At 34.8% G+C, this 25,367-nt stretch overlaps 2 protein-coding genes across 2 annotated transcripts; both read left to right on the plus strand.

Moving 5' to 3' along the window:
* The first annotated feature begins 6,120 nt into the window (after positions 1-6,120).
* LOC140809398 (ABC transporter A family member 2-like) lies at positions 6,121-12,408 on the plus strand. The gene is made up of 16 exons (XM_073167009.1): positions 6,121-6,522; positions 7,011-7,242; positions 7,343-7,512; positions 7,619-7,804; positions 7,904-7,999; positions 8,081-8,281; positions 8,427-8,586; positions 8,678-8,904; positions 9,726-9,843; positions 9,931-10,007; positions 10,410-10,499; positions 10,686-10,829; positions 10,917-11,219; positions 11,303-11,383; positions 11,706-11,882; positions 11,968-12,408. Exons 1-16 carry the CDS (start codon positions 6,148-6,150, stop codon positions 12,232-12,234), a joined length of 2,904 nt encoding a protein of 967 aa, XP_073023110.1. The 5' UTR covers positions 6,121-6,147; the 3' UTR covers positions 12,235-12,408.
* A 4,766-nt stretch (positions 12,409-17,174) lies between these two features.
* Positions 17,175-19,895, plus strand: LOC140810642 (uncharacterized). The gene is made up of 6 exons (XM_073168504.1): positions 17,175-17,373; positions 17,466-17,571; positions 18,289-18,646; positions 18,827-19,292; positions 19,374-19,426; positions 19,677-19,895. Exons 1-6 carry the CDS (start codon positions 17,334-17,336, stop codon positions 19,719-19,721), a joined length of 1,068 nt encoding a protein of 355 aa, XP_073024605.1. The 5' UTR covers positions 17,175-17,333; the 3' UTR covers positions 19,722-19,895.
* Positions 19,896-25,367: the final 5,472 nt, after the last annotated feature.

Below are 25,367 nucleotides of genomic sequence, written 5' to 3' on the forward strand. Positions count from 1 at the left end.
TCTTTTCCCCATTGTCATCCATTTTACCAAGTTAAAAGTCTATCATTACTTGCACGTCGATCACATGATCGAAATTGAAAACATTCGAGAAAAAAAAATTTATATGCTATATATCTTAAAGAAGTTATTAATTAATTAATATACATGCAAATGGATTCCATCACGAATCATTAAACAATTTAATTAATAAATTATATTAATTTTTAAAAATTAATATAATCGAATATCGAATCAAATACATCGTGTGTGCGAGTTTTTGTTATATTTCATATTTATAGTATCTACCACTGATTTTATTTAATATCTAAGTTTTTTTTTTATGATATCATAAAAAATATTGACCCTATGGTCTCCTCGTGGGGAACTTATATAAGCCTAATTAATTAGAAAAGATCTCATATTTACGGTTAAGAAGAATTAAGTTTTGTGGTTCACAATTAATTAGCAAACTAAGACTAAAATTTGACAACATGCTGATGTATAATATTGCAAAGGCGTAAATATACATGACAAAAAATACAATTTTCTTGTGACGGGTTGATGATTGTGAGGATGATCTATAAATTAAGAATTTGATTAAACAATAACAACAATAAATCTAGCTAGTTGACTGTTCTAATATTGTAAGTTGCTTCTTCGTGTGGTCCAAAAACATATAAATTTTTAATTAATAGTGATGATAGTGATGTTATTATTTATAGTATACATTTGGATCTAAAATTTAGTAGACATTTTGATTAACTTAAAAGCATTAAATGGGACAAATACAAAGCATTTTTCAATGGTCAAAGCTGCATGAAGCCAACCACTCCCTAAGTTTCCAAATCATATACATTCTTTACATGTAATATAAATCTTCATCATCTATTATTTTTTATGAACCCCATTAAATTCAACCTAAAAACTATTAATGCTTTAATCGAAATATATGTAATTTATAAGTCTGTAATCTCGTCGACGTACGTCTGCTAAAAAGGGGGAAATGGGTAGTTAGCAAAATAACATTGGTCAAATATATATTTTTTTTTAAAAATGACATTCTCATGTGTATTTGAAAACACTCACATACGCTTGGAAATTATCGTTGATACTCACGGGAAATTTAGGGTCCGCTCCCAGCAAGTGTCACTAATCCAGACGCGGGTTTTGAAGTTATCCTGAGCCTGAAATAACAAAGAAGATCGTTAAGAGGGGGCCAGGAGGATGTCCTGGCGTAGCCCCTCCGACGCTCAAGTCAGTGACTGAGGATATATGGGGGGAGCAGCTAAGGGTGCTGCTGAAAACAATATAGTGAATTCATCCCCTAAATGAACACTCAAACCTGGTATTTATAGGAGAATACCTGGGCCCTAGATGGGCCGGTCTACACCTGGGCCCTAGATGGGCAGGTCTTCCTTTTGGGCTTGAGATGGGCCAGGGGTAGTGGGCTCATCCATGGGGTATCACCAGTCTCCCCATCCCGAGTCGAACTGAATCGCAGGTTCGAAGTTCGATTAGTCGTGCTGTCCTCGGGTTACCGGGTGCGAGTTGGGTATTTTTCCCCGGATGTTCAGTAGTCTCCACAAGTTGGTCCTCTCTCACTTCATTCTCATTTCCTCCTCAAAATTTGTTTTGCTTCTCCCCAACACCTCTCCCTCGCTAGCACCACGCCTAACACCCTCGCCTACCCTTCCCAGCTTGCGCCTTCTCGCCCTTCGCTCCATCCGCAGCGCGCCTTCGCCCAGCACACTCTCGCCCTCACCCCTCCACTCTCGCCCAACTCCCAGCCGCCGAGTCTCGCCCAAGCACGCCCACACTCGCCTTTACATCTCCTCGCCGCCAGCGCCCGAGCCTCGCCCAGCACACCCTCGCCAAGCAGCTCGCCCAGCAGCAGCTCGCCCTCGCAGCAGCAGCAGTATCCCCCAGCAGCAGTCTCGCCCAAGCTCGCCCAGCAGCAGCAGCTCGCCCTCGCAGCAGCAGCAGTCTCGCCCAGCAGCAGTCTCGCCCTCGCCGCAGCAGCAGTCTCGCCCAAGCTCGCCCTGCCTTCGCCTCGCCCTAGAACCTCACCCCCCAGCGTGCATCACACGCTCGCCCGGCATTCGCACGTCACGCCCCTTCGCACGCTCGCCCAACGCTCCCCCCGCCCTGCCTTCGCCTCGCCCTAACACCTCACCCCTAGCGCGCACCACACGCTCGCCCGGCATTCGTATGTCACGCCCCCTCGCACGCTCGCCCACGTCGATGCTCGCCCCTCACCCGAGCGCCCAGTCTCGCCCAAGCGCTGCTCCAGGCTCGCCCCTCGCCTGCTCGCCCACGCCGATGCTCGCCCCTCACCCGATCCCCGCGACTTGACCGGGCAGGTCGATCCCCGAAAACTCTGCTCCCCCAACAACTTTCGTTATCGACTAACCAAAAAAAAAATGTATATATTTTTCCTCCCCAAACTCTGCTCCTCTGCTAGGCGATGCCTTAGCAGGAAAATTTAATTCTCCTCCTCCACTCTGCTCCTCTGCTAGGCGACGCCATAGCAGGAGAATAACAATTCACCACCTCCACCATCTAACTCCTCTGCTAAGCCAGGCCTTAGCAGGAAAATAAAAACTCAACATCTCCACCCTCTAACACCTCTGCTAGGTGATGCCATAGCAGGAAGATAAAATTCAACGCGCCCACCCTCTAACTCCTCTGCTAGACGATGCCTTAGCATGAAGATAAAATCAACACCTCCATCCTCTAACTCCTCTGCTAAGCCGGGTCTTAGCAGGAAAATAAAAATTCAACATCTCCACCCTCTGACTCCTCTGCTAGGTGACGCCATAGCAGGAAAATAGGAATTCAACACCTCCACCCTCTAACTCCTCTGCTAAGCCGGGCCTTAGCAGGAAAATAAAAATTCAACATCTCCACCCTCTAACTCCTCTGCTAGGTGACGCCATAGCAGGAAAATAGGAATTCAACACATCCACCCTCTAACTCCTCTGCTAGGTGATGCCTTAGCAGGAAAATAAATATTCAACACCTCCATCCTCTAACTCCTCTGCTAGGTGAGACCTTAGCAGGAAAATAAAGATTCAACACATCCACCCTCTAACTCCTCTGCTAGGTGATGCCTTAGCAGGAAAATAAATATTCAACACCTCCATCCTCTAACTCCTCTGCTAGGTGAGACCTTAGCAGGAAAATAAAGATTCAACGCCTCCACCCTCTAACTCCTCTGCTAGAAGAGACCTTAACAGGAAAATAAAGATTCAACGCCTCCACCCTCTAACTCCTCTGCTAGGTGAGACCTTAGCAGGAAAATAAAGATTCAACACCTCCACCCTCTAACTCCTCTGCTAGGTGATACCTTAGCAGGAAAATTTAATTTCTCACGCTGCTCCTCTACTAGGCGATGCCTTAGTAGGAAAATAAAATTTTTCTCTTCTTCCAAACTCTGCTCCTCTACTAGGCGATGCCTTAGTAGGAAAATAAAATTTCTCTTGCACCCCAACTCAGCTCCTCTGCTAGGCGATGTCTTAGTAGGAAAATAAAATTTTTGCTCCTCTCCCAACTGCTCCTCTGCTAGGCGATGATGTCTTAGCAGGAAAATAAAATTTTTGCTCCTCTCCCCACTGCTCCTCTGCTAGGCGATGATGTCTTAGCAGGAAAATAAAATTTTTGCTCCTCTCCCCACTGCTCCTCTGCTAGGCGATGCCTTAGCAGGAAAATAAAATTTATTTCATCCTCACAATACAACAACATCCATGAACTTAATATAAGAACTTGGTTTTATTGAATTCCAACTAATTACATAGGAAAATGCAAAGATGAAATACATTAACAATAAATTCAAGAGCAATATTTTCTGAGGTGGTAAGCATTTCAGGGTCCCTTTTAAGCCTTGCCCTGCGCTTTCTCCAATTTTTATGCTCCTCTTATACCTCTCTGGAACAAAGTCACTCACTTCTTCCTCTCTTAATCATGTGAACCTCTACACGCGCTCTTTTCCCCTCCTCCCTCACCACCCCCTCATAACATCGACGCGCGGCTTTTTGGTCCCCACACAAGACTCCATCTGAATATTGGTGCAACAGAGCCGCATTCTCAAATCTCCCCAAATGCTCTTCGGGGTCGGTATGTCCATCATACTCTCTAACATTCGGCTGTCGAAAATTTGAAGGAAGCCTTTCTTCTAAAATGGCTAGTGAAAAAGGACTTCCTCTCTTGGGTGTCGGCGTTCTGCTCCCCAACTGCTGCCTCAACATCTGTATTTCCTTCCACATCTCTTCCATCTCCGGATTCTCCTCACTTGGGCGGGGTCGCGTCTCCTCCACCCTACTCTGACTTCCCTCCACATTCTCCTCTCGCTCCTGGCGAGCGGCCTGATCTTCTGCAAACATAGACTCTTGATTCCTCTTCATGGCCTCATCCACTGTCCGGGTGATAAATTGACCCAACTGTTCTAGGGTCAAGTTCCCCACATTCTCATTGGGACGGGGTTGCTCAACCCTTGTGTCATGAAGGGGTTGCTCGGTTCTTGTCTCTTGACGGGGTTGCTCCTGTCTTGACTCAAGATGTGGCTGTTCCTGTATTGTCTCAGCACGAGATGGTTCAGGTCCCCTCCGAGGACGTGATGATGCTGAGGTAGCTCTTCCACTCCCTCTCTTACCTACCATATCTACGTCTCAACTCAAACTTCCCACAGACGGCGCCAAGTGATACTCACGGGAAATTTAGGGTCCGCTCCCAGCAAGTGTCACTAATCCAGACGCGGGTTTTGAAGTTATCCTGAGCCTGAAATAACAAAGAAGATCGTTAAGAGGGGGCCAGGAGGATGTCCTGGCGTAGCCCCTCCGACGCTCAAGTCAGTGACTGAGGATATATGGGGGGAGCAGCTAAGGGTGCTGCTGAAAACAATATAGTGAATTCATTCCCTAAATGAACACTCAAACCTGGTATTTATAGGAGAATACCTGGGCCCTAGATGGGCCGGTCTACACCTGGGCCCTAGATGGGCAGGTCTTCCTTTTGGGCTTGAGATGGGCCAGGGGTAGTGGGCTCATCCATGGGGTATCAATCGTTTTTAAAAACTGAAGTTATTCCGTCAAATATCCAGAAAACAATGAAATTGTCTAAATTAGTATTTGACTTGGAAGTCGAATGAATTTCGATTGGATTAGATTCTTTGGTATCCATTTCACTCAAATTGATCATTCGTATTACATACATATTATGCTTGATATACTTTCCGTGTCTGAAACTATACAAGATAGCGAAAATTTCGGAAAATAATCGGTCTATTTAAACGATTTTAAATGAAAATCAATTCATGAGAAAATTAAACATCTTGCAAATAATTTAAAAAGTTGTTAAAAATATCCTTGAACGTACAAAGAAATTACAAAGTGTAAATAAATATTAATTTCACACACATAGAGTTAAAAGAGAATTTGAAAACGATATATTTACCTTAAAATCCATAAAAAGTCAAAGGATGTTTCCCCACCCCGTTTGCCATAAACGAAAGCTGTTAAAAGTATAGCTTCACATTTTGGATGAACACAATGGATCATCGAAAACGATGCTCTTGCGATGGTTAAAGGCTTAAAGCTATAGATCAACCATATCAATTCCCGACATGTCCCGTTACCTAGAGTTGTTAAAACACGTCAGATTTGGCCCGTCTCACCGTCTAAGATAAGTGAATTATTATGATAATTTTTAGATATCAGTAGAAATCGAACATTGCTTTTGATCATCTAATCTAACTGCCAGAAAGAGGTGGGGAAGTTATTCCATTGTTTTTAAAATATTTTTTTATATTAGTTTATGAAATCAAACTCATATTGGAAAAATAAATAATAAAAAGTCGTTAAATATATAATACAATAAAATTAAATAAAAAACATTACTTGGTGAGGAAGGATACACATATATAAATGGTAAGACCATTAATAATATATTAATAATGATATTCAACTCTATAAGAAATTTCTTAGAATTATCGGTTTCCCAAATGACGAATCCCTCCCCGCTTGTCATGATTTATGGATAGATTCGCTTATAATTAAATTAATCAAAATTCCAAGGGTGAAATCGTAAAAGCACATCCAACGTTCCCCGCGTCTTCCAACTGCAATACGAAACCCCGTATATAAAACAAAACCTCCCTGTAAAATTCTCCGAGAAATGGCAATGGAGCTGCGGCGAGGACTTCCTCTGTTAACCCAGCAATACAAATCGCTGCTCTTCAAGAACCTGCTTCTCTCATGGCGGAACAAGCGCTCAACATTCCTCCAGCTATTCTCGTCGCTTTTCTTCATCTCGCTGATATTTTTCATACAGAAAGCCGTCGAATCGCGGTATGCCTCCTCGTCTTCCTTTAAAGATGTTAGGGATCCGAAGCCTTTGGTTGCGCCTCCGATTCTTCCTTGTGAGGATAAGTTCTACACCAAACGGCCGTGCTATGACTTTGTCTGGAGTGGGAGTGACAGTGCGAGGATTGGTGAGATTGTGCGGAAGATTCGATTGAATAATCCGGGGAGGCCTATTCCTGAAAACAAGGTTTTCGTTTCTTCTGTTGATTAATTTGATTGTTTTTTTGTTGGAACGATGGGTGGTTTATTTATTGACTTTAATTTTCGAAAATAGCGTCCCATGGCTTGCTGATTTCTGGTGTCCTGGATAGGGATAAGATTGATTTTTTTTTTTATCATGTTCTTCTTTTGACTTTTTTACTGTGGTGGTATTTATTTTCAACTGTTTTGTTGTATCGCGATTATTGATAGCATTATGTTACCACCCTTGGTTAGGTAACTGATTGTGTTTTTGGTAATCAAGAATTTTTTTTTTTTGTGAAATTTTGTCACCTGCCTTGAGACTGGACGTAATAATAATCCATCCAATTTTTCCCTTCAATCTTGATTATAAATGATTTTCATAATCTGAAATATCAATTTTATTTTTTTTTGTTTATAGCTAAGTATGCACAATGATTAATGTCCTTCGTTAGCTAGAAATTATAAATCTGTCTGTGCTCCATTTACGAGCAGGTTAAAGATTTCAGAACACCAAGTGATGTAGACAATTGGCTTGCCAGCAACCCCATGCTTTGCTCTGGTGCTCTGCATTTTGTTGACAGAAGTGCTACGGTAATTAGCTATGGGATACAGACCAATTCTACTCCGCTTGCGAGGAGAGGAATTTTCGAAGATCCAACTCTCAAATTTCAAATTCCCCTTCAACTTGCTGCAGAGCGTGAAATTGCAAGGTTACTCATTGGAGGTATAACAGATGAGATGCTTGATTTTTGTCCATTTTAAGCATGATTTCACTTCCTTATTTTCCTTCCTGATATGAACCTGTATTTATGTTTCAAATTCAGATCCAAGCTTCAGTTGGGTCGTCAATATAAAGGAATTCGCGCATCCTGCACTTGAAACTTTTTCTGCAGTGCAACGAGCAGGACCCACCTTTTTCCTTGCAATTGCTATGTTTGCTTTTGTCTTCCAAGTTAGTGCTTTAATAACAGAGAAAGAACTCAAACTTCGTCAGGTATGAACTGATTTTCATTTCAATTTATCTAATGAAGATATTAGAACTATTGCTTCATTTTACAGAAAATTCTGGGTCTGTGTCTTACACTTTGTTTTATTGACAGGCAATGACCATGATGGGCCTTTATGATTCTGCATATTGGTTATCATGGCTCACATGGGAGGGAATCATCTCATTTATTTCATCACTTCTCACTGTTCTCTTTGGGATGATGTTTCAATTTGATTTTTTTCTGCATAACAATTTCGCAGTTGTGTTCCTCTTGTTTTTTCTTTTTCAATTGAATATGGTAGATATCTGAGCCCATCTAAATTTAATAAGATACATTATATATCGAGAAACTGATGAAACATGTGATGGTTGGAACTTTTTGCTGCTTCTTCTGCAGACTGCATTTGCCTTTATGTTGTCGGCCTTTATTAGCAAGTCTTCATCAGCCACTACCTTGGGTTACGTCATCTTTATTATTGGCTTAATCACTCAGGTTTGCAATTTTGCTCAAAATTTATCCAACAAATATCCGACTGAATGACATGGTATGACAAATCCTTATTTATTCTTTCAGATAGTCACAACCTTTGGATTTCCATACAGTGATACCTTTTCTAAGACGTACCAAACTGTGTGGTCGTTATTTCCTCCTAATCTTCTTGCTGAGGGTCTGAACTTGCTTTCTGGTGCAACTGAAACTCCTCAAGATCCAGGTGTCAGTTGGAAGGGGAGGACAAGTTGTGCACCCAATGATACAGATTGTGTCATAACAATAGTACATCCACTTGGCACATCTTTAATTTATCATTTCTCTGCATGCCATGTCAAATAGTTTTAGTTCATGTCATGTTCACTTCATTAATTTTCTAAATTTTAAGCCGTGTCCTATGATCTCTCAGTCAATTTTTTTACTTTACCAGAATGAAATTTACTTATGGCTTGTCTCTACATCCATTGTTTGGTTCATTCTCGCCATCTACTTTGACAATATTTTCCCAAATGCATCTGGAGTAAGAAAATCGGTGCTCTACTTTTTGAATCCTTGGTACTGGACTGGAAAAGGTGGAAACAAGGTGGAAGGTATTCAATAAAATGACTTTCTTATATTAAATATGTTTCTTCTTTGGCAAAAGTGATTGTTAATGCTTCAGTCACTCCTCTTCCATTTAAGAGGGAGGCATTTGCAGTTGTTCAAATTCTATTCCACCCTTGGAGAATATAGCTCCAGATGATGAAGATGTGTTAGAAGAGGAAAGAAGAGTAAAACAGCAAGCCTCAGAAGGAGTTGTTGATTCAGATGTTGCTGTTCAAATGCGCGGTCTTGTGAAAATTTATGCTGGATCTACAAAAATTGGCTGCTGCAAATGCAAGAGAACCTCACCTTACCATGCTCTCAAGGTAAACTTAAAAATTTAATGTGTTTGTAAGCCTGTTTTTGCTCCACAGAGGAAGGATCTCTTAGTTAGTACTGAAGGTTCCAACTTACAAGGGCTTGAGTTTGAGTAATAAATAATTATTCTTGGTTTAGTTGAACATCATTGAGTTGAACAATGGGGAGGATGGTTCATATGTTAGCATAAAATTTTACTAGTGTACATGCAGAGATATTGTGAGTATATCATAGTTATTAATGGTACGAGGCTTTAGGTTAGCATGGAAGCCAAAGCACGAGGTAAAGCATGTGCCTTGTTGAAGCAAGATGTTCTAAGGTGTGATACTTCTGGATTTGAGTTATATGAAGAAAATTGCATAACTTGTCACCCTGTATATACTTTACAAACTGTCGAACAATTATAAAAAAAAAAAAAAAAACTCAATACTCTACTAGCAAAGATTCAATGAATACTATGATGCATTATTATCTTGGATTCAAACAATCTCTACCTCAGGTATGTCCTTAGCCTTTGGAGCAAGGCATGTGCATCATGACCAAGGGGTGTGTTTTAGCTGATTGAGTCTAATTGCTTCTCGTGGGCTTAGTAACGAAAAAAACAAGAATTAGAAAGTTATAGTTAACATGAGAAATAGACTTTAAATTAGATGTTCCGGGCATTGTACTAGCAACTCTTGGATCTCAACCGTAGACTAGTTGTTTAAGTTGGGAAATATCATTGTTGCGTAGTTTATTATTTCATTTTGTGTATATGTCATTTAGCTTTCTTGAGATACAAGATAAACTGCACACGCAAGGACATGATGGGTGGATTATGTATCTGCAGGGTGTGTGGCTGAACTTTCCCAAGGATCAGTTATTTTGCCTTCTGGGACCCAATGGAGCTGGGAAAACTACTGCTATCAATTGTTTGACTGGAATTACACCAGTGACTGGTGGAGATGGTGAGGGCTTAGATCTGTTGAGATCAATTGCTTTGCAACTGTTTTGGTTATGTGACGAGTCTTCTGATTGTTACATGACATTAACAGCCTTAATTTATGGAAATTCTATTCGAAGCTCAACTGGGATGTTGAATATTCGCAGGATGATAGGAGTCTGTCCACAGGTGAATGTTTTTATTTTCGAAAATCATTCATTTTATTTTGGGCAATGTTGCATACTTGGCTTTCTCACTTTAAGAAAAGAATACCTCATGGGGTAAATATTAAAAGTTCAGACATGCCATTTGAGGTTTTCCATTATGCCATTGATTTCTGTTCACAAAACTATGGCTACTTAGTTTCACATTTATCCTTCTTATTATGCTTGGTATTATTGTACTTTTCTCTGCAAAATTTAGATTCTTTTATATATATATATTCAACTCTAGTTTGGTTAAACCAGTGGGCGCGTCGAACCTTGTAAATGTTCCATAAGCTTAGTTAGACAAGAATGATAAATCAACTATTTGGCTTCACAGTTATACTTTTACTGGCCTATGAATTTTTAACGGGTGGTAATGCAACAGTTTGATGTTCTTTGGGATGCATTATCTGGCCAAGAGCACCTCTATTTGTTTGCCAGCATCAAAGGTCTACTCCCTGCTTCAATTGAGTCGGTATGTACTATTCATACCTAAACTTGTTATCAATTAGTATCCATTTAATTTTACTTGATTTTTCTTGAGTTGGATTTTTTTTGCTGCATTAGTCAGTCTGCATATGGTGGCGACCAATTGCCATTGCTTGAAATCATGACCTTTTTACCCCTGAAAATGAAAGAATTTTTTTTGTCTTAATATCAGGAGGTACAGAAATTATTGGCGCAAGTTAAACTCACGGAGGCTGCCAAAATGAGAGCCAGTAGCTATAGTGGGGGAATGCGACGTCGGCTCAGTGTTGCGATTGCTTTAATTGGCAATCCCAAATTGGTTGTTTTGGATGAACCGGTGAGCCAGTTAAAAATTTCATTTGTTATTTTTTAAATAAGTTCTTTGGCCCTAAATTTTTCATTGTGGTAATTTTTGAATTCATAGACCACTGGTATGGATCCTGTAACTCGAAGACATGTCTGGGACGTCATTGAAGAGACTAAAAAGGGGCGAGCAATTGTACTGACTACCCATTCTATGGAAGAGGCTGACATTTTAAGTGATAGAATTGGAATTATGGCAAAGGGCAGACTTCGGTGCATTGGAACCTCGATAAGGTTGAAGTCACGATTTGGGACAGGTTTTATAGCTAACGTAAGCTTTTCTGTTGATGTTTATGGAACTCCAAACAGAGATACTGTAAGTACGACACCTCAGCACACAGCTGTAAAACAGTTCTTTGAATCTGTAAGTCACATTTAAGTTGATTAACTACTATATTTTGCAACCTATTATAAAGCTTCTTGATTACAATTTTGCTCTTTTTGCAGCGATTGGGTGTCTTACCCAACGAGGAGAATAAGTCCTTTATGACCTTTGTCATTCCACATGAAAAAGAGAAGCTATTGAGGGTAATCGACTCAGTTTATCAACTGCTATGTTTGAATCATTCCGGAAATGGGTGAAATGTAAATTGTCAGCGTGGAAAAGGAGGAAGTTTGTTTGTGTATTGGGTGGAACATGTGGGGTGGGGGGGGGGGGGGGGGGGGGGGTGTGGATGTGTTGATCTTACCTGCAACTGAATATCTAAAAAATCTTATTTTTGTCTCCTTTAAATGAACATTCTTGTCCATAAAGAGGGGGGAAAAAGAGATTGCTGATGTGAAGAGCTACATCTTTGGTTCATGAGCTCAAATGCAACACTAAGAATACTCATTTTCTATTCCCTCACAGATCTTCTTCGCAGAACTCCAAGATAGAGAGAAGGAATTTGGCATATCTGACATCCAACTTGGCCTCACGACCCTCGAAGAAGTTTTCCTTAACATAGCAAAACAAGCAGAGTTGGAAAATGCTTCTGCCGAAGAAAGCTTGGCCACCCTCACACTATTTTCAGGAGCATCTCTTTTGGTACTAAAAAATTTCCCCGAGTCATTGATTCACCCAACTAATATCCATAATATATGAATTCTTAAGCCTATATACGTTCTTGCAGGTACCCATAGGGGCGAGGTATATTGGTATTCCGGGGACTGAAACGACGCAGAATCCCAGGGGCCTTATGGTGGAAATATATTGGCAACAGGATGATTCTGGAGCTCTATGCATATCTGGTCACTCGGAAGAATTTCAGATACCCCCTCATATACAGCTAGGCAGCAATTCTACTCCCAGTTCACGTGGAAATATACTCCATAGAAGAAGGAAAGTACATGGAATAGTTATCGATCCTGCTCAAATTAGGGATTCGGATTTACAATGATTTTTAGGTTGGTGAAACAACAGTAAGTGATTCATGAATCATTTGATCATCTCATGTACATGTTATCTCTTGTAAAAATTTCCGAAAATAAATTTGACTTGTGCATTTGTTGTAATTGACCGTTTCCCAGTATGAAAATAGAATGGTTCGAGTTCAATTTGTAATTTTGTAAAATGTTCTTGAGTTGTCATTTGTGTTCTGCCTGCACTTTTTTATTTAAACATGAATGGATTAAAGTTACTTAAACAGGATATTCCATTCAATAACTTCTGGGAGAATCACCGAGGGAATAATGAATCATATTTTAATACAACAACCAGCTTGTCAAGTATGATATTGTAAGACAAAACTTGCTATTGACAAAAATCTTGTTCATCTTTCAAGTTTAAACTTTTATTGAAACTAGCATGATGAACGTGCGTTGCACGTAATTTCAATTATATTATAAAAATTAAAAAAATATGATTTTCTAAAAAATAATTTGAATCATTTTGTTATTTATCTGAGCTTAATTTCTTATCATATGAGACGATTTATAAGAACTTATATAACTTAGTTTCAAAATTTTTTCCCAGATGCGTTACACGTAATTTCAATTATATTATAAAAATTTTAAAAATATGATTTTCTAAAAAATAATTTGATCATTTCGTTATTTATCTGAGCTTAATTTCTTATCATATGAGACGATTTATAAGAGCTTATATAACTTACTTTCAAAATTGTTTCTCAGATTAAAATTCAAGCAGTTGATTTTATGTTAGATTATAAATTGTAATTAACATAATATATAAAACAAAATGAACTAAAACAAAAATTTTTTAAAAAAATTATATATTCAAACACAACGTATAAATCATAATAACCTAAAAATCAACCAAATTATGTATTTTACCAATGTATAAATCATAATCTACAAAAGCGAAGCGTACTAAAGACAAATAATTATCAATTTAAAATCACTATGACTAACTCTTAAAAACAATATTAATACAAATGAAATAATAATATTGATAGTAAAATATAACTCATAATATTTAATTTAACCTCTGAATTTTTTTTTTACTTTTTATTTTTACAATTCTATATATCATGGATAATAAATTCTATATATCGATCTTTCGTAAACTAACATTGATGACTGTTAATTTCTCGTTAAATAAGTTTTAAAATAATAAATGAATCAATATATGTAAAGAAACGGACATTCAAATAAGATTATATGGTAAATATCAAATAAACTCATGTAATAATTATTAAATATAGATTTGAAACTATATGATTTTAACCATTAAAATTGAAATATAACAAAAGAAATAGATGTTCATATATATTTTTGTGATACTATAATTTATTATTTAATTAGAAATCTGCAATAAATATATAATTACAAAATTACAATAAAATCATTGGAAAAACATGTAGAGAGAATTATTTGAAACTATATGATTTTAACCATTAAATTTGAAATATAACAAAAGAAATAGACGTTCATATATATTTTTGTGATATTATAATTTATTACTTAATTAGAAATTACAATAAATATATAATTACAAAATTACAATAAAATCATTGAAAAAACATGTAGAGAGAATTATTTGAAACTATATGATTTTAACCATTAAATTTGAAATATAACAAAAGAAATAGATGTTCATATATATTTTTGTGATACTATAATTTATTACTTAATTAGAAATTGCAGTAAATATATAATCACAAACTTACAATAAAATCATTGGAAAAACATGTAGAGAGAATTATTTGAAACATTTAAATGTAGTATAAAGATGAGTTATTTGATAAAATTAATATAGGAGTTACATTCTAATCTTGAATTGTGTATAGAAGGTTAATTTTGTCATTGCACGATTGGAAAACAATGCCCTTCATCCACACTTTTATAGGTATATAGATATAGATATAGATAAACTGGTGGAAATTGTGAATATGACACTACCAATTTGATCTCCGGTTCTTCTTATCCTACATCAAATTTATATTTTATGCAAGTCAGGAAGATTGAAGTTTTGTTAAAGGAAAACTTAATGCATGAAGATGAGGTGATAAGTGATATGTGTAAAAGAATGTTGGGAAAGTTTGAAAAGTATTGGACACAATATAGCATGGTGCTTGCATTTGGAGCCATTCTTGACCCACGGATAAAGCTTTCGATGTTGGAGTTTTTTTATTCTAAGGTTGAGAGTGATTTTGTTAAATGTCTAGAGAAGATAGAACTTGTGAAAGCAAATTTCTATAAGCTTTTTGATGAATATTCTAAGACTGACAATGCAAGTTCTTCACGACCACGATCTTCTTCTAGCACACAAATTGCTCCCCAAAGTGCAGGAGAAGGTAAAGGAAAGAGTAAAAGCATTTTTTATGTAAGTATTCTAATACTTTTTTTCTTGTATTATTTAACTGATTTATATTTTCATATCATAATTATTGCAATTAATATAGGAAATGATGACATATGAGAGCCAGACAATTACAAATGTTGGAAAATCTCAAATTGATCTTTATTTGGAGGAGCCAAAACTTGAATTTGCATATCATCAAGATTTGAATGTTTTGGAGTACTGGAAGGATAAAAAACATCGGTACCCCACCATAGCAATGATGGCATGTGATGTTTTGTCTATTCCAATTACTACTGTTGCATCAGAATCAGCTTTTTCCATCGGTGCTCGTGTGCTTACCAAGTATAGAAGTTGTACACTTCCTGAAAAAATTCAAGCTCTTATTTGCACTCGCAATTGGTTGCATGGTTACGTTGGTAATTTTGTTTGCAAATTTGTAGTTTGTTGTTGACTTAGTTGATAAATTAGTTTATTATTATTTTAATTTTAACCACATTCGTATTTTTGTATTTTAATGTTGATCAAGGTAATGAAGACGACACAAGTGTTAAAACAGCGTTGTCTAATCAGGGATCAAATGCTGATATTGATAAAGGGGGAGATGATGAAGATGGAGGAGAAGAATTTGATATGAATGATTTCATGATTAATGAAATTTAAAAAATGTATTGTTTTTTTTGTTTAGTTTGATGAACTTTAATTTCTTTGAACTAACTTTTTAGCTCTTTGTTCGTTTATTTCACTGTCAATTGTGACATTTCATGTTTTAACATTCACTAATCTTTGGATTCTTTGACCGCCAACAACCTTTTTTTATTCAGATTACAGCACAGCGTTTTTTGTCAATTGTTTTGGGTGAACTACAGTATGCAAAACTAAGCAAATGTATTGAAATTGTTTAGATTTTTTTAGACCCGTGGGTTGGCCCAATCCAACCCGCGGCCCATCTTTTGGTGGGCTGGGCTGGGATTTCCCGACCCACCAACCCAATGGGCCGGCCCGCCACGGGCCGACCACTTCTCAACCCGAGTCGGGCCGACCCACCCGACACGGGCCGGCCCGATTGACAGCTCTAATCATGATATCGAAGTTAACTATTTTATGTATCTCAAATCTAATAATATATATATATATATATATATATATATATATATATATATATATGTGTGTGTGTGTGTGTGTATGTATGTATGACCTTATTCTTAATATTTGACAAAAATTATCATTTATTTAATTTTTTAATGAAAATTTAAAAGGTAAAGAATGTTCATTTTAACATGACAAGTTACTGCTATTTTATAGGAGTGTGTATCATTTGAGATCGTCACACAGATTATAATCTGTGAGACCGGTCAACCCTTACCCATATTCACAATAAAAAATAATACTTTTAGCATAAAAAGAATACTTTTTCATGTGTGACCCAAATAAAAGATCCGTCTCACAAATACGACCTGTGAGACTATCTTACATAAGTTTTTGTCATTTTATAAACTCAAAAAGTGATAGGTTATAAACTCAAAAAAAACTATTATTCTAAAGAATAGGTCTCTTGTGAGACGGTCTCACGGATCTTTATCTGTAAGACGGATCAACCCTGCCGATATTCACAATAAAAAATAATACTCTTAGCATAAAAAATAATATTTTTTCATGTATAACCCAAATAAGAGATCCGTCTCACAAAATATGACCCGTGAGACCGTCTCACACAAGTTTTTGTCTATCCTAAAATACTTGTCTATTTGGTGATGTAGATAGGGTTTATAAGTCAATCTTTATAGTTCAATATATCAATTTGAGATATTTTTTATTACATTACAGACCATTTGAGAAGCTGACATCCACGACAACCCACTCATAACGACTTTCACTCACATTTTTTATGGTAGCCTTTTTCTAAGTTGCTTATGCCACTGTGTCGATTCTCATTGAAAACACCAATATTAGATTATAAACTCAAGAACAGTATTATCCCAAAATACTTATTTTATTTGGTTAGGTAACTTTATCGAGTCTATAAGTCACTTTAATTACCTTCAAATTTATGAAAAAGCCAACAAATACTAATAAAAAATATATAATTAATACTTTCCCCATGGATAATTCAAGTCATCACCAACAAACCCATTATTTTGCAAGCCCAATAAATCTTTTTTTTTTTAAAAAAAAATCTTTTACTATTTATTAAGTTTAAGCATATTAGAATAACTGTTTTTTGGTTTCCCTCCTATTTGATATCAAAATTACATTTTTGTTTTTTTTTTAATTTCAAAAAACATTTTTGTTTTTATTTTTTTTATTACAATTATTCAAATAACATTTTAGTACTTCGATAATTTGTCAAATTTCATTTTAGTCCATAAATAATTATAAAAAAAATTGTACACACACGCACCGCGTGTGCAGAGTAGCTAGTAATTAAGAATATACCAAACGGGTAACATTTTAAATTTGAAAATTCAAAAATGAGAGCGTTAAATGAGTAAAGAGCGGACTCCACAAAACCACCCGTTGCCCTAAAATTCGCATAATTCGCTTTCCATCTAATCCTTGAAAACTTTATCCAATTTTTTTAATTGAAAATTAGAAACCCTAATTTTTCCCGCTCAATTCCCAATTATAAAATTTCCAATCTCGACCATTCGCCCATCGTTCCGACTCTGTCTGATTCTCATTTTCTTCTCAATCAATTCAAAAATATTTTTTGTGAAATTCGAAAATCCTGTTTCCATGAAGGATTCTGTCCCCAAAGAGCAATCCTCTGCCTCTCGTAAAACTTCTAATAAAAATTCTGATTTTACTTTTATTGAAGATGAAGATTGTGTAAACGGATTGACATTTGGTGTTTTGATTTGAATGCAGACAGATCTGCCTCTAGGCTTCTGCGATACCCTCTCCGTTCTGCCACGAAATCGAGTGAAGAAAAGCCGCCGCTTATGGATTCATCCAACTCATCTGCTAATAAAAGGTCTGCTTTCGTTCGTGAGAAAATGTACTTACTCTTTTTTTTTCTTTTTTTAAAAATCTTTTCAAGTGTTTTATGGGGTTCGGAATTCCGAACTATGCTTATATTTGAAAAACGTCTTGCTTTCCTTAGTACTGTGAATTGTTCACATTTTCGGTTCTTGGTTACCAATAAGGAGTGTGATTATTCAACAACTTAAGGCTGATCAAGTTTTTTATTCTTTAATAATTTAATAATTTGATTTTCCCTTTATTTTGTGATTTCCTGTTTGTAATTGTCCTGTTTTATCGTTCAACTCTTTGAATTTGAACTTCATATTTGTATTTTGCTAAATGGATGCTACATTCTTGACACGGTCACGTTTTCTCTTTTTGGAGTACTTTCTGAGATACGTTAGTAGTTTTATATGAGATGTAAATGATTTGTGATATCATTGAAATTCAAATTCAGCAAGATTCTCTGAAAAATACGCGGCTGCACGGTATTTTGTATGTTAGAATTACAGATGCATCTGTTGTCTACATACCCTCAAAGCAGCCAGTTGTCGAATGGATACAGGATAGAATTTTTGATTTATCATTTTTGTGAAATTTAACTGACAAATTAATGTCAGATTTACAGTATTTGAAGTTCACGAAGACGCAAATGCAATCCTTTTCCCCATGCTTACTGTAAGGTTAAATGCTGCATGCTAAATTCTTGTTCCATTTTGCCATTTAGTGCAAGGCCAGCATCTAATGTGAGTAAGAGCGTGAGCGTTCTTGACATATCTGGGAAAGAAAAATCTGCCAGACCACCACGGCGATTCTCTATTCCTTCCAAGTCAAGTGCCTGCTCTGCTTCAAAATCTTTAGGCAATATCACCCCCATATCCGAGACTAGAGGAAGGAGGTCTGACAACAATACTGGGAAAAGTGATACTCCAGTTTCTGATGTTTCTAGGTCATCTAGCCGGAAGAAGTTCAGTGTTCTTTCATCTGCATCTTATTGGTTGACTCAGATTAAGCTCTCTGAGTCCGCTAATAAGCACTCGGTCTCACTTGGTTTCTTCAAACTTGCTTTGGAGGCTGGATGTGAGGTATGATGATGTTTTTGTAGCTTGATCACTTTGTATTCAGTAATGAATTTTTATACCTTATCAATCTTGAATGCTTATTAGCCATGATTTTGTTTTTGTCCAAGTTTGTCCTCGTATCAAGGTAACTATGGATTCAGTCATTTTTTAGTTCTATTTTCCATTCGTTCTATGTATTTGCAGCCTATGCAGCGGATGAGAGACGAGTTCAAAGCATATGTGCAGCGCCACGAAATGTTGTCTGAACTTGGTGAATCTACGAAAGAATTAATCGAGAGCTATAAGATTTCAGATGGATTTGAACAGTTGCAAATCTCTGGCACCTCTTCTCAAGTGCTTTCGGAAGTAGATCATGCAACTGATGATGATGTTCACAGCACCTCTTCTACGACAGTGGATGCTGAGAAGCCGCAGCCTAAGGCAGTTGGTAAAGATACTCATGAAGATCAAAAGGAGACTAAGGAAATGACACAGAAGAATGAACCTAGGAAGAACAGAAAATCAATAAATGAGAACATGACTAACTCTCAATTTGGTTCTGGAACTAGGGGGCGTGGTGTACAAAAGAAACCCCATAAGCCAACCAAGCAAGAACAAGCTAAAGAGAAGGACAAGGTGAAAAAGCAGGGAAGGACAGCTATGGAAGAAGGTGACATTGATATCAGCCCACAATAATAAAACAAAATTTTCCTGATGGGCTGTTCCATGAACTATTTTCTTCTTGTGGCAGGTCATGTTAACTCTCCACCCGAAGAAGGCTGCCGAGAAAACAAGGAAAACATGGTATTTACTTTGATTTTGATTATATAACAGTCCTTGAATATTCTAATAGAAATGCCACTTTGTTATACTTGTGCTCATGCAAGGCTTTTGATCGCTCTCTAATATCTGATGAATGTAGCTTTATATATCCCAATTAACTTGCTTTAAGCTGGCCCTATCCTATGTTTCTCTTCTTATTCAACAATTTTGATATTACGCCATTTTTTTTCTTTATCTTTAGCTCACATTTTTTGCATTTTCTTTGTCTCAGGAGATGTCACACCAGATTGAAGTTGTGGCTGTGACACAAGTTTAGATAAAATCATACACTGATCGATGGCAATCTAGTAACGTTGCGTGGTTTGTTTGTTTATTGGTTTGTTAGTTTTTTATGTATAGGTTTGAAATTTTATCTAGGTGGGCATATTGAAGACGTGTGGTGTGTGAATCTGTAATTTTCAAGTCTATTTTCTGGATTGACTTTGCTCAATTTTTTTTGGTCTGTTCAACAATCAATCATACACTAATAATCTCTTTCCAAGTTGTAACTGTAAGGAAGTGGGGAAGTCTTATATTCATTTGTTACATACATTGTTTGAAGTGTGGCTCCAAATATTTGGTCTGCTGACTGACGATGGCTATGACAAGTTTCATGATATTCACTTGAAAATTTTGAAAAAAAATAAAGTTTACTTCCTATATTTAATTACTAATACTAATAATAATTAATTTAGCGAATAAAATTTAGCTAGATAGTTTTTGTAAGTCCTTATTAAAAAAGTGATTATTGACATTTCTCTTATAAAATTAAACAATTTATAACAAATGAAAATTCATAATTACTTGAAATATTTGTGAATACTACCAAAATATGCTTCAGTGTGTAAGATAGTCATTAGTCAAGTAAAAAATTGGATGTTGAATCTATTTTGAATCACTAGTTAGCAGAGGATAATTGGGACTTGGTCTCTTATGTGAGGCGGTAAATGTTAGAAAATTAGATCTTTTCAATAATTTTAACCATAAAAAAATGATGATAATCAATTACATTATTTTATAGTTTAATTAAATGAACATCAAACACACCTTTTAAAGTCGATGATGATATATATCTCTTACGTGATTTAATTAAATGAACATAAAATCTTGCATTTAAAAAGAAAGAATCATATAAATAATTATTACGCACTCATTCCAATTGATTCGCACAAGTCCCCAGTAAATACAAATAGAAGTTTCAAAATAAATGAACGTAACACTAATAATAACGAGCAGGTATCTTATGAGACGGTCTTACGAATTTTTATCTGTGAGACTTGTTAACCCTACCGATATTCACAATAATACTCTTAGCATAAAAATAATATTTTTTCATGGATTACTCAAATAAAAGATCCGTCTCACAAAATACGACCTGTGAGACCGTCTCATACAATTTTTTGTCAATAATAATTCGTTAAAACAAATATCGTGACACTTTTTTTTGGATCAAATTTGTGAGATGGATTTTCGATTCGATTCAATTCAATTCAATTCATGTAAAATATTAATTTTTTATGTACAAAGTATAATTTTTCACTTTGTTAGTTATGTTATGAATAAATATTATTTAATATATGTTTATTTGAGTGAAACATTTTAACTCGTGAAAAATATTATTTTTTTGTGTATTATATAATATATGCTAATTTTGAATAAAAATATTATTTATATGTCAAGCATATTACTTTTACTACATGTATGAACATAGATCATTAAAAACGTTGCACACAGTACCTGCTAATAAATTTATTGATTAATATAATTTTTATTAATATAATTCAACTCAGAAAATAAAATCAAACATTAATCATAAAAAATTAATTTATTGAATAAAATGGTAAACAATCTTGTGTGAGACGGTCTCACATGTCGTATTTAGTGAGACAAATATCTTATTTGAGTCATCCATGAAAAAATATTACTTTTTATGCTAAGAGTATTACTTTTTATTGTGAATATTTATAGGGTTGATACATCTTACATATAAAAATTTTTGAGACAGTCTCACGAAAGACCTACTCAACAAACAAATAAATAATTCGGGGTTTATGATGAATGTTTGATTTTATTTTCTGAACTGAAATATGTTAATTTTTTTTTTTTAGAATTATAAAGCAAGTGCATTTCCAAAAGGTACGAGCTTATTCCATCTCATCAAAATGACTAGCAATACAAATCGAAATGTACAATTTTTAGATAATCTCAATGAACCCTGAAATCTTGGTATTTGCATCATTTATTTATTTTTAGATTTCTTGATTTTCTCACACAAAATGTGCATACCTGTAGTTCGTGTAATACAATGCAGCGTTGAATCTCTGATTATTGCTTTTCGGGAAGGAGTAAAATATTATATGAATTGATAAATCATATCCTGAAATGCAATTAGGATAATGAAGGGGAACTCAACCCCCAACCCCATGGCCACGGGAATGCATGCGAGACAAGATGTACTAAAAATTCGCTTTACGGCAACAACCTTGTTATATATATATATATAAGAAAATGTCAATAAATTAAAATATTTTAATTTTTTTTAAATTAAGCACTTGGGCTAATATTAAACTAATAAAAAATTATTACAAAACTAATATATAAAAAATTAAAACAAAGTGGGCCACTCGAGCGGTTGTGTTTAGAAACAATAGCAATCTTGATTTTGATAACAAAAGTTGTTATTGTAATTCTAATATACCGAATCAAGTGTGAATTTGTTCAAGTTGGAAGACAGAAAATCTGGCAAGTTGCGATGTTTTGATGATATCTCGTAGATCAGTGATGCGAATGATTAGCCGCAAAAATGAAAGATCAGAAAATTAATTTGATATAAGTTGTATTTCTGGCTAGTTGGGATAAATCGAAGGGAGATTTTCTTAAATAGACTTCACACAATTACTATAATCAATTTTAGTCTTCAGTTAAATTAATTTACCAAAATAGTCTTTTTATCATATCAAATCACATAAATATCCCCTATCATTTAAACTCTATTCACCATCAATTTCTTTATATCAAACTCTTTATTTCATTTTCGTCATTTCTCGAATAATTTTATGAATTCCATGTATTTGGACATAGACGGGTGATAATTTGAGATAATTCTTTTGTCGAGTATCATTTTTATGCATTTTATTTTTTTGAAGGTTTATTGTGCATACTCATAAACTGTTAGCATGGAATAAAGCAGAGATTTAATTGAGACCATCAGATTTTTTTATTTATGTTTGTGTAAACTCACATTGATGTAATTATTACGTTTCATAAGTGATTGATGATTTTGTTTATATCATTTTAGATGAGCAACAATTGTATTTAAAATATTATAACATTTGTGGTTTCGTATGCATTAATTCAAACTAACAACTCATAATTTTATTAAAATATGTTTATTTATATAAGTAAGTAGTATTAAAAAAATTAATATATTATAAATTAAATAAAACATAACAAATGTTATATCAACTTTAAAAAAGAAATAATAGATAATTAAACAAATGAATCACAAAAACGGAACATATGTTTTCATAGAAAAAGGGTTTTTAGGGTTTTTCTTAATTAAATAAGACATAATGCAAAATCTGTAATAAAGTTGGCCATTTTTAAAATTAAAACTTTAAAATAGACTAGAATAATCAATTTTCCTAAATTTGAATGTTATCTTGACACACTGATTGTTGCAAATTAAACTGATTGTAATGGAAACAACCATAAGTCAGTTACAATATTTTGGTCAATTTGATAAGCTCGGTTATCAGAATGAAATGATTCAGTATGCGTTACGAATCTAATACGATGATTACAAATCGTATTCACTGGTCGAAGTCTAAATCGAATTTTAAGGAGCTGATAAACAGCGATGAAGTTTCTGGTTGTGCACATAATGAAATCAGCTAGGATCGAACCTCAGATCAGCAAGGCTCAGCCTAACTGAAACGAGCCTAGTTGATTGATTAGCCTAGCTGACGAGCATAACTAACATCAAAGCCCAAGTCAGTAGGGCTCGGAAAAACGTCCATCAAGTCGGATTTTATCGTTTAACGGTAGAAAATGGCCATAACCTTCCGAAACAATTATATTATTATATCTAGTATATATATCATTTTTGAAGACTATAAATATATTTTGAAAATCAAACATAAGCTTTTGATTAAGATTCAAAACATGAACAATTATATGATTAAAATCACTTGAATGAGAGCAAACACAAGTGTAAGGATACATATGAGATATATACACTGTAAATTATTAAATCCTCGCAGACACGAAATCACTCACACATATAAATAAGAGTTGAGCCTAAAAGTTTAGTTGAGCGATATTCTTTACGCAAAGACATTCAATATTGTGTTTGTATTCTCGAAATAAAGGACGTGCGGATTATGATATTGTGTCTTATAATCGAGAGTGTGCTAACAGTTTCGATTAAGCAATGAATATCAGCCAATTGTCATCTCTAAGCTTACATATATATGATTTTTAGAAAATATATATGATTTTTTGAGTACGTAAATTATATAGATAAAATTTAACCACACCTTCAACTATGATCTTTACATAAAATACAATGATTTTATAGTCAAAAATTTTAAATAATATCATTTTTATCAAAATATCAAAGTCAACATATAAATTTAATTAAATGAGAATAGCGACGTACAGTTTTGACCATGGGTAGTCGCTCTTTGTTTGAGAATTGAAATGAAAGTTCTCACACGTCGAGGGAGGCTATTTTTATGCATCTATATGTACCAGATTGGAACTTGTCAACAATTATTTTGACTATATATATTTTCACAAATTTATTGATCGCTTTTTTTCTTTTCCTTTTTCTTTTCTCGGAAGTGAAATATATCTCAATTTATTTTGTTGCAAAGCACTACATCTTCCCACGAAATAATCTGAATTATCATTACTTATTAATCAAACTGATAAATAATTATGTTGAATTTAATTATATATATCTCCTGTGAGACGGTTTCATGAATCTTTATCTATGAGACGGGTTAATCCTACCGATATTCACAATAAAAAGTAATACTCTTAGCATAAAAAGTATAATGTTTTTTATTGGATGAACCAAATAAGATATCTGTCTCACAAAATACGACCCGTGAGACCGTTTCACACAAGTTTTTGTCTCAAAGTTTCTTTACATTTACCTTTTTATGATATTTGTTTGCTAACTTTGATGTTGTGATTTTATTAGTAATTTTTGTATATCTCTTTGTTTTTTTTTTTTTTTTTTTTGATTTTTTTCTCTAACTAATATCTAATTTATCTAAAAACTCGAATTATCTCATTAAATCTTATGTAACATATAAGCATAATATTCTAATAAAATAATGTATATTTTTTACCCAAAAATTATGAAACTCAAAAAGATAATTATATGACAAACATTGCGTACCACAAAATACTGATATATTAGAATATAAAACGAACTAATACTCTTAACTAACGCTGGCGAAATGGACTATTTGCATTAACATATATAGACTCTACCTATTTCTACAATTCGTATGTATATTTCAGTAATGTGTGAGTTTTTTATGCGAAGATTGAATTATCAAACGTCCCTTATTAATTATGATGTACACTCTCCTTTTTTTCTTTAATCGAGCATGATATATTCGATGTATTTTTCCTTTACAAAAATATATTGCAAAAACTTATGTGAGACGGTCTCACGGGTCGTATTTTGTGAGACTGAACTCTTATTTAGGTTATCCATGAAATTTTATGTTAAATTATTACTTTTTATTGTGAATATCGATAGGTTGACCCGTCTCACAGATAAAGTTTCATGATACCGTCTCACAAGATTCCAACTCAAAATATATTACTTATTATTTAATTTTTTTTAACGATTCAAGTGCCTCTAATATATATATATATACATATATATATAGATATATATTTT

This window comes from Primulina eburnea, chromosome 13, assembly GCF_022965805.1.
Source record: "Primulina eburnea isolate SZY01 chromosome 13, ASM2296580v1, whole genome shotgun sequence".
Classification (NCBI taxonomy): Eukaryota; Viridiplantae; Streptophyta; class Magnoliopsida; order Lamiales; family Gesneriaceae; genus Primulina; species Primulina eburnea.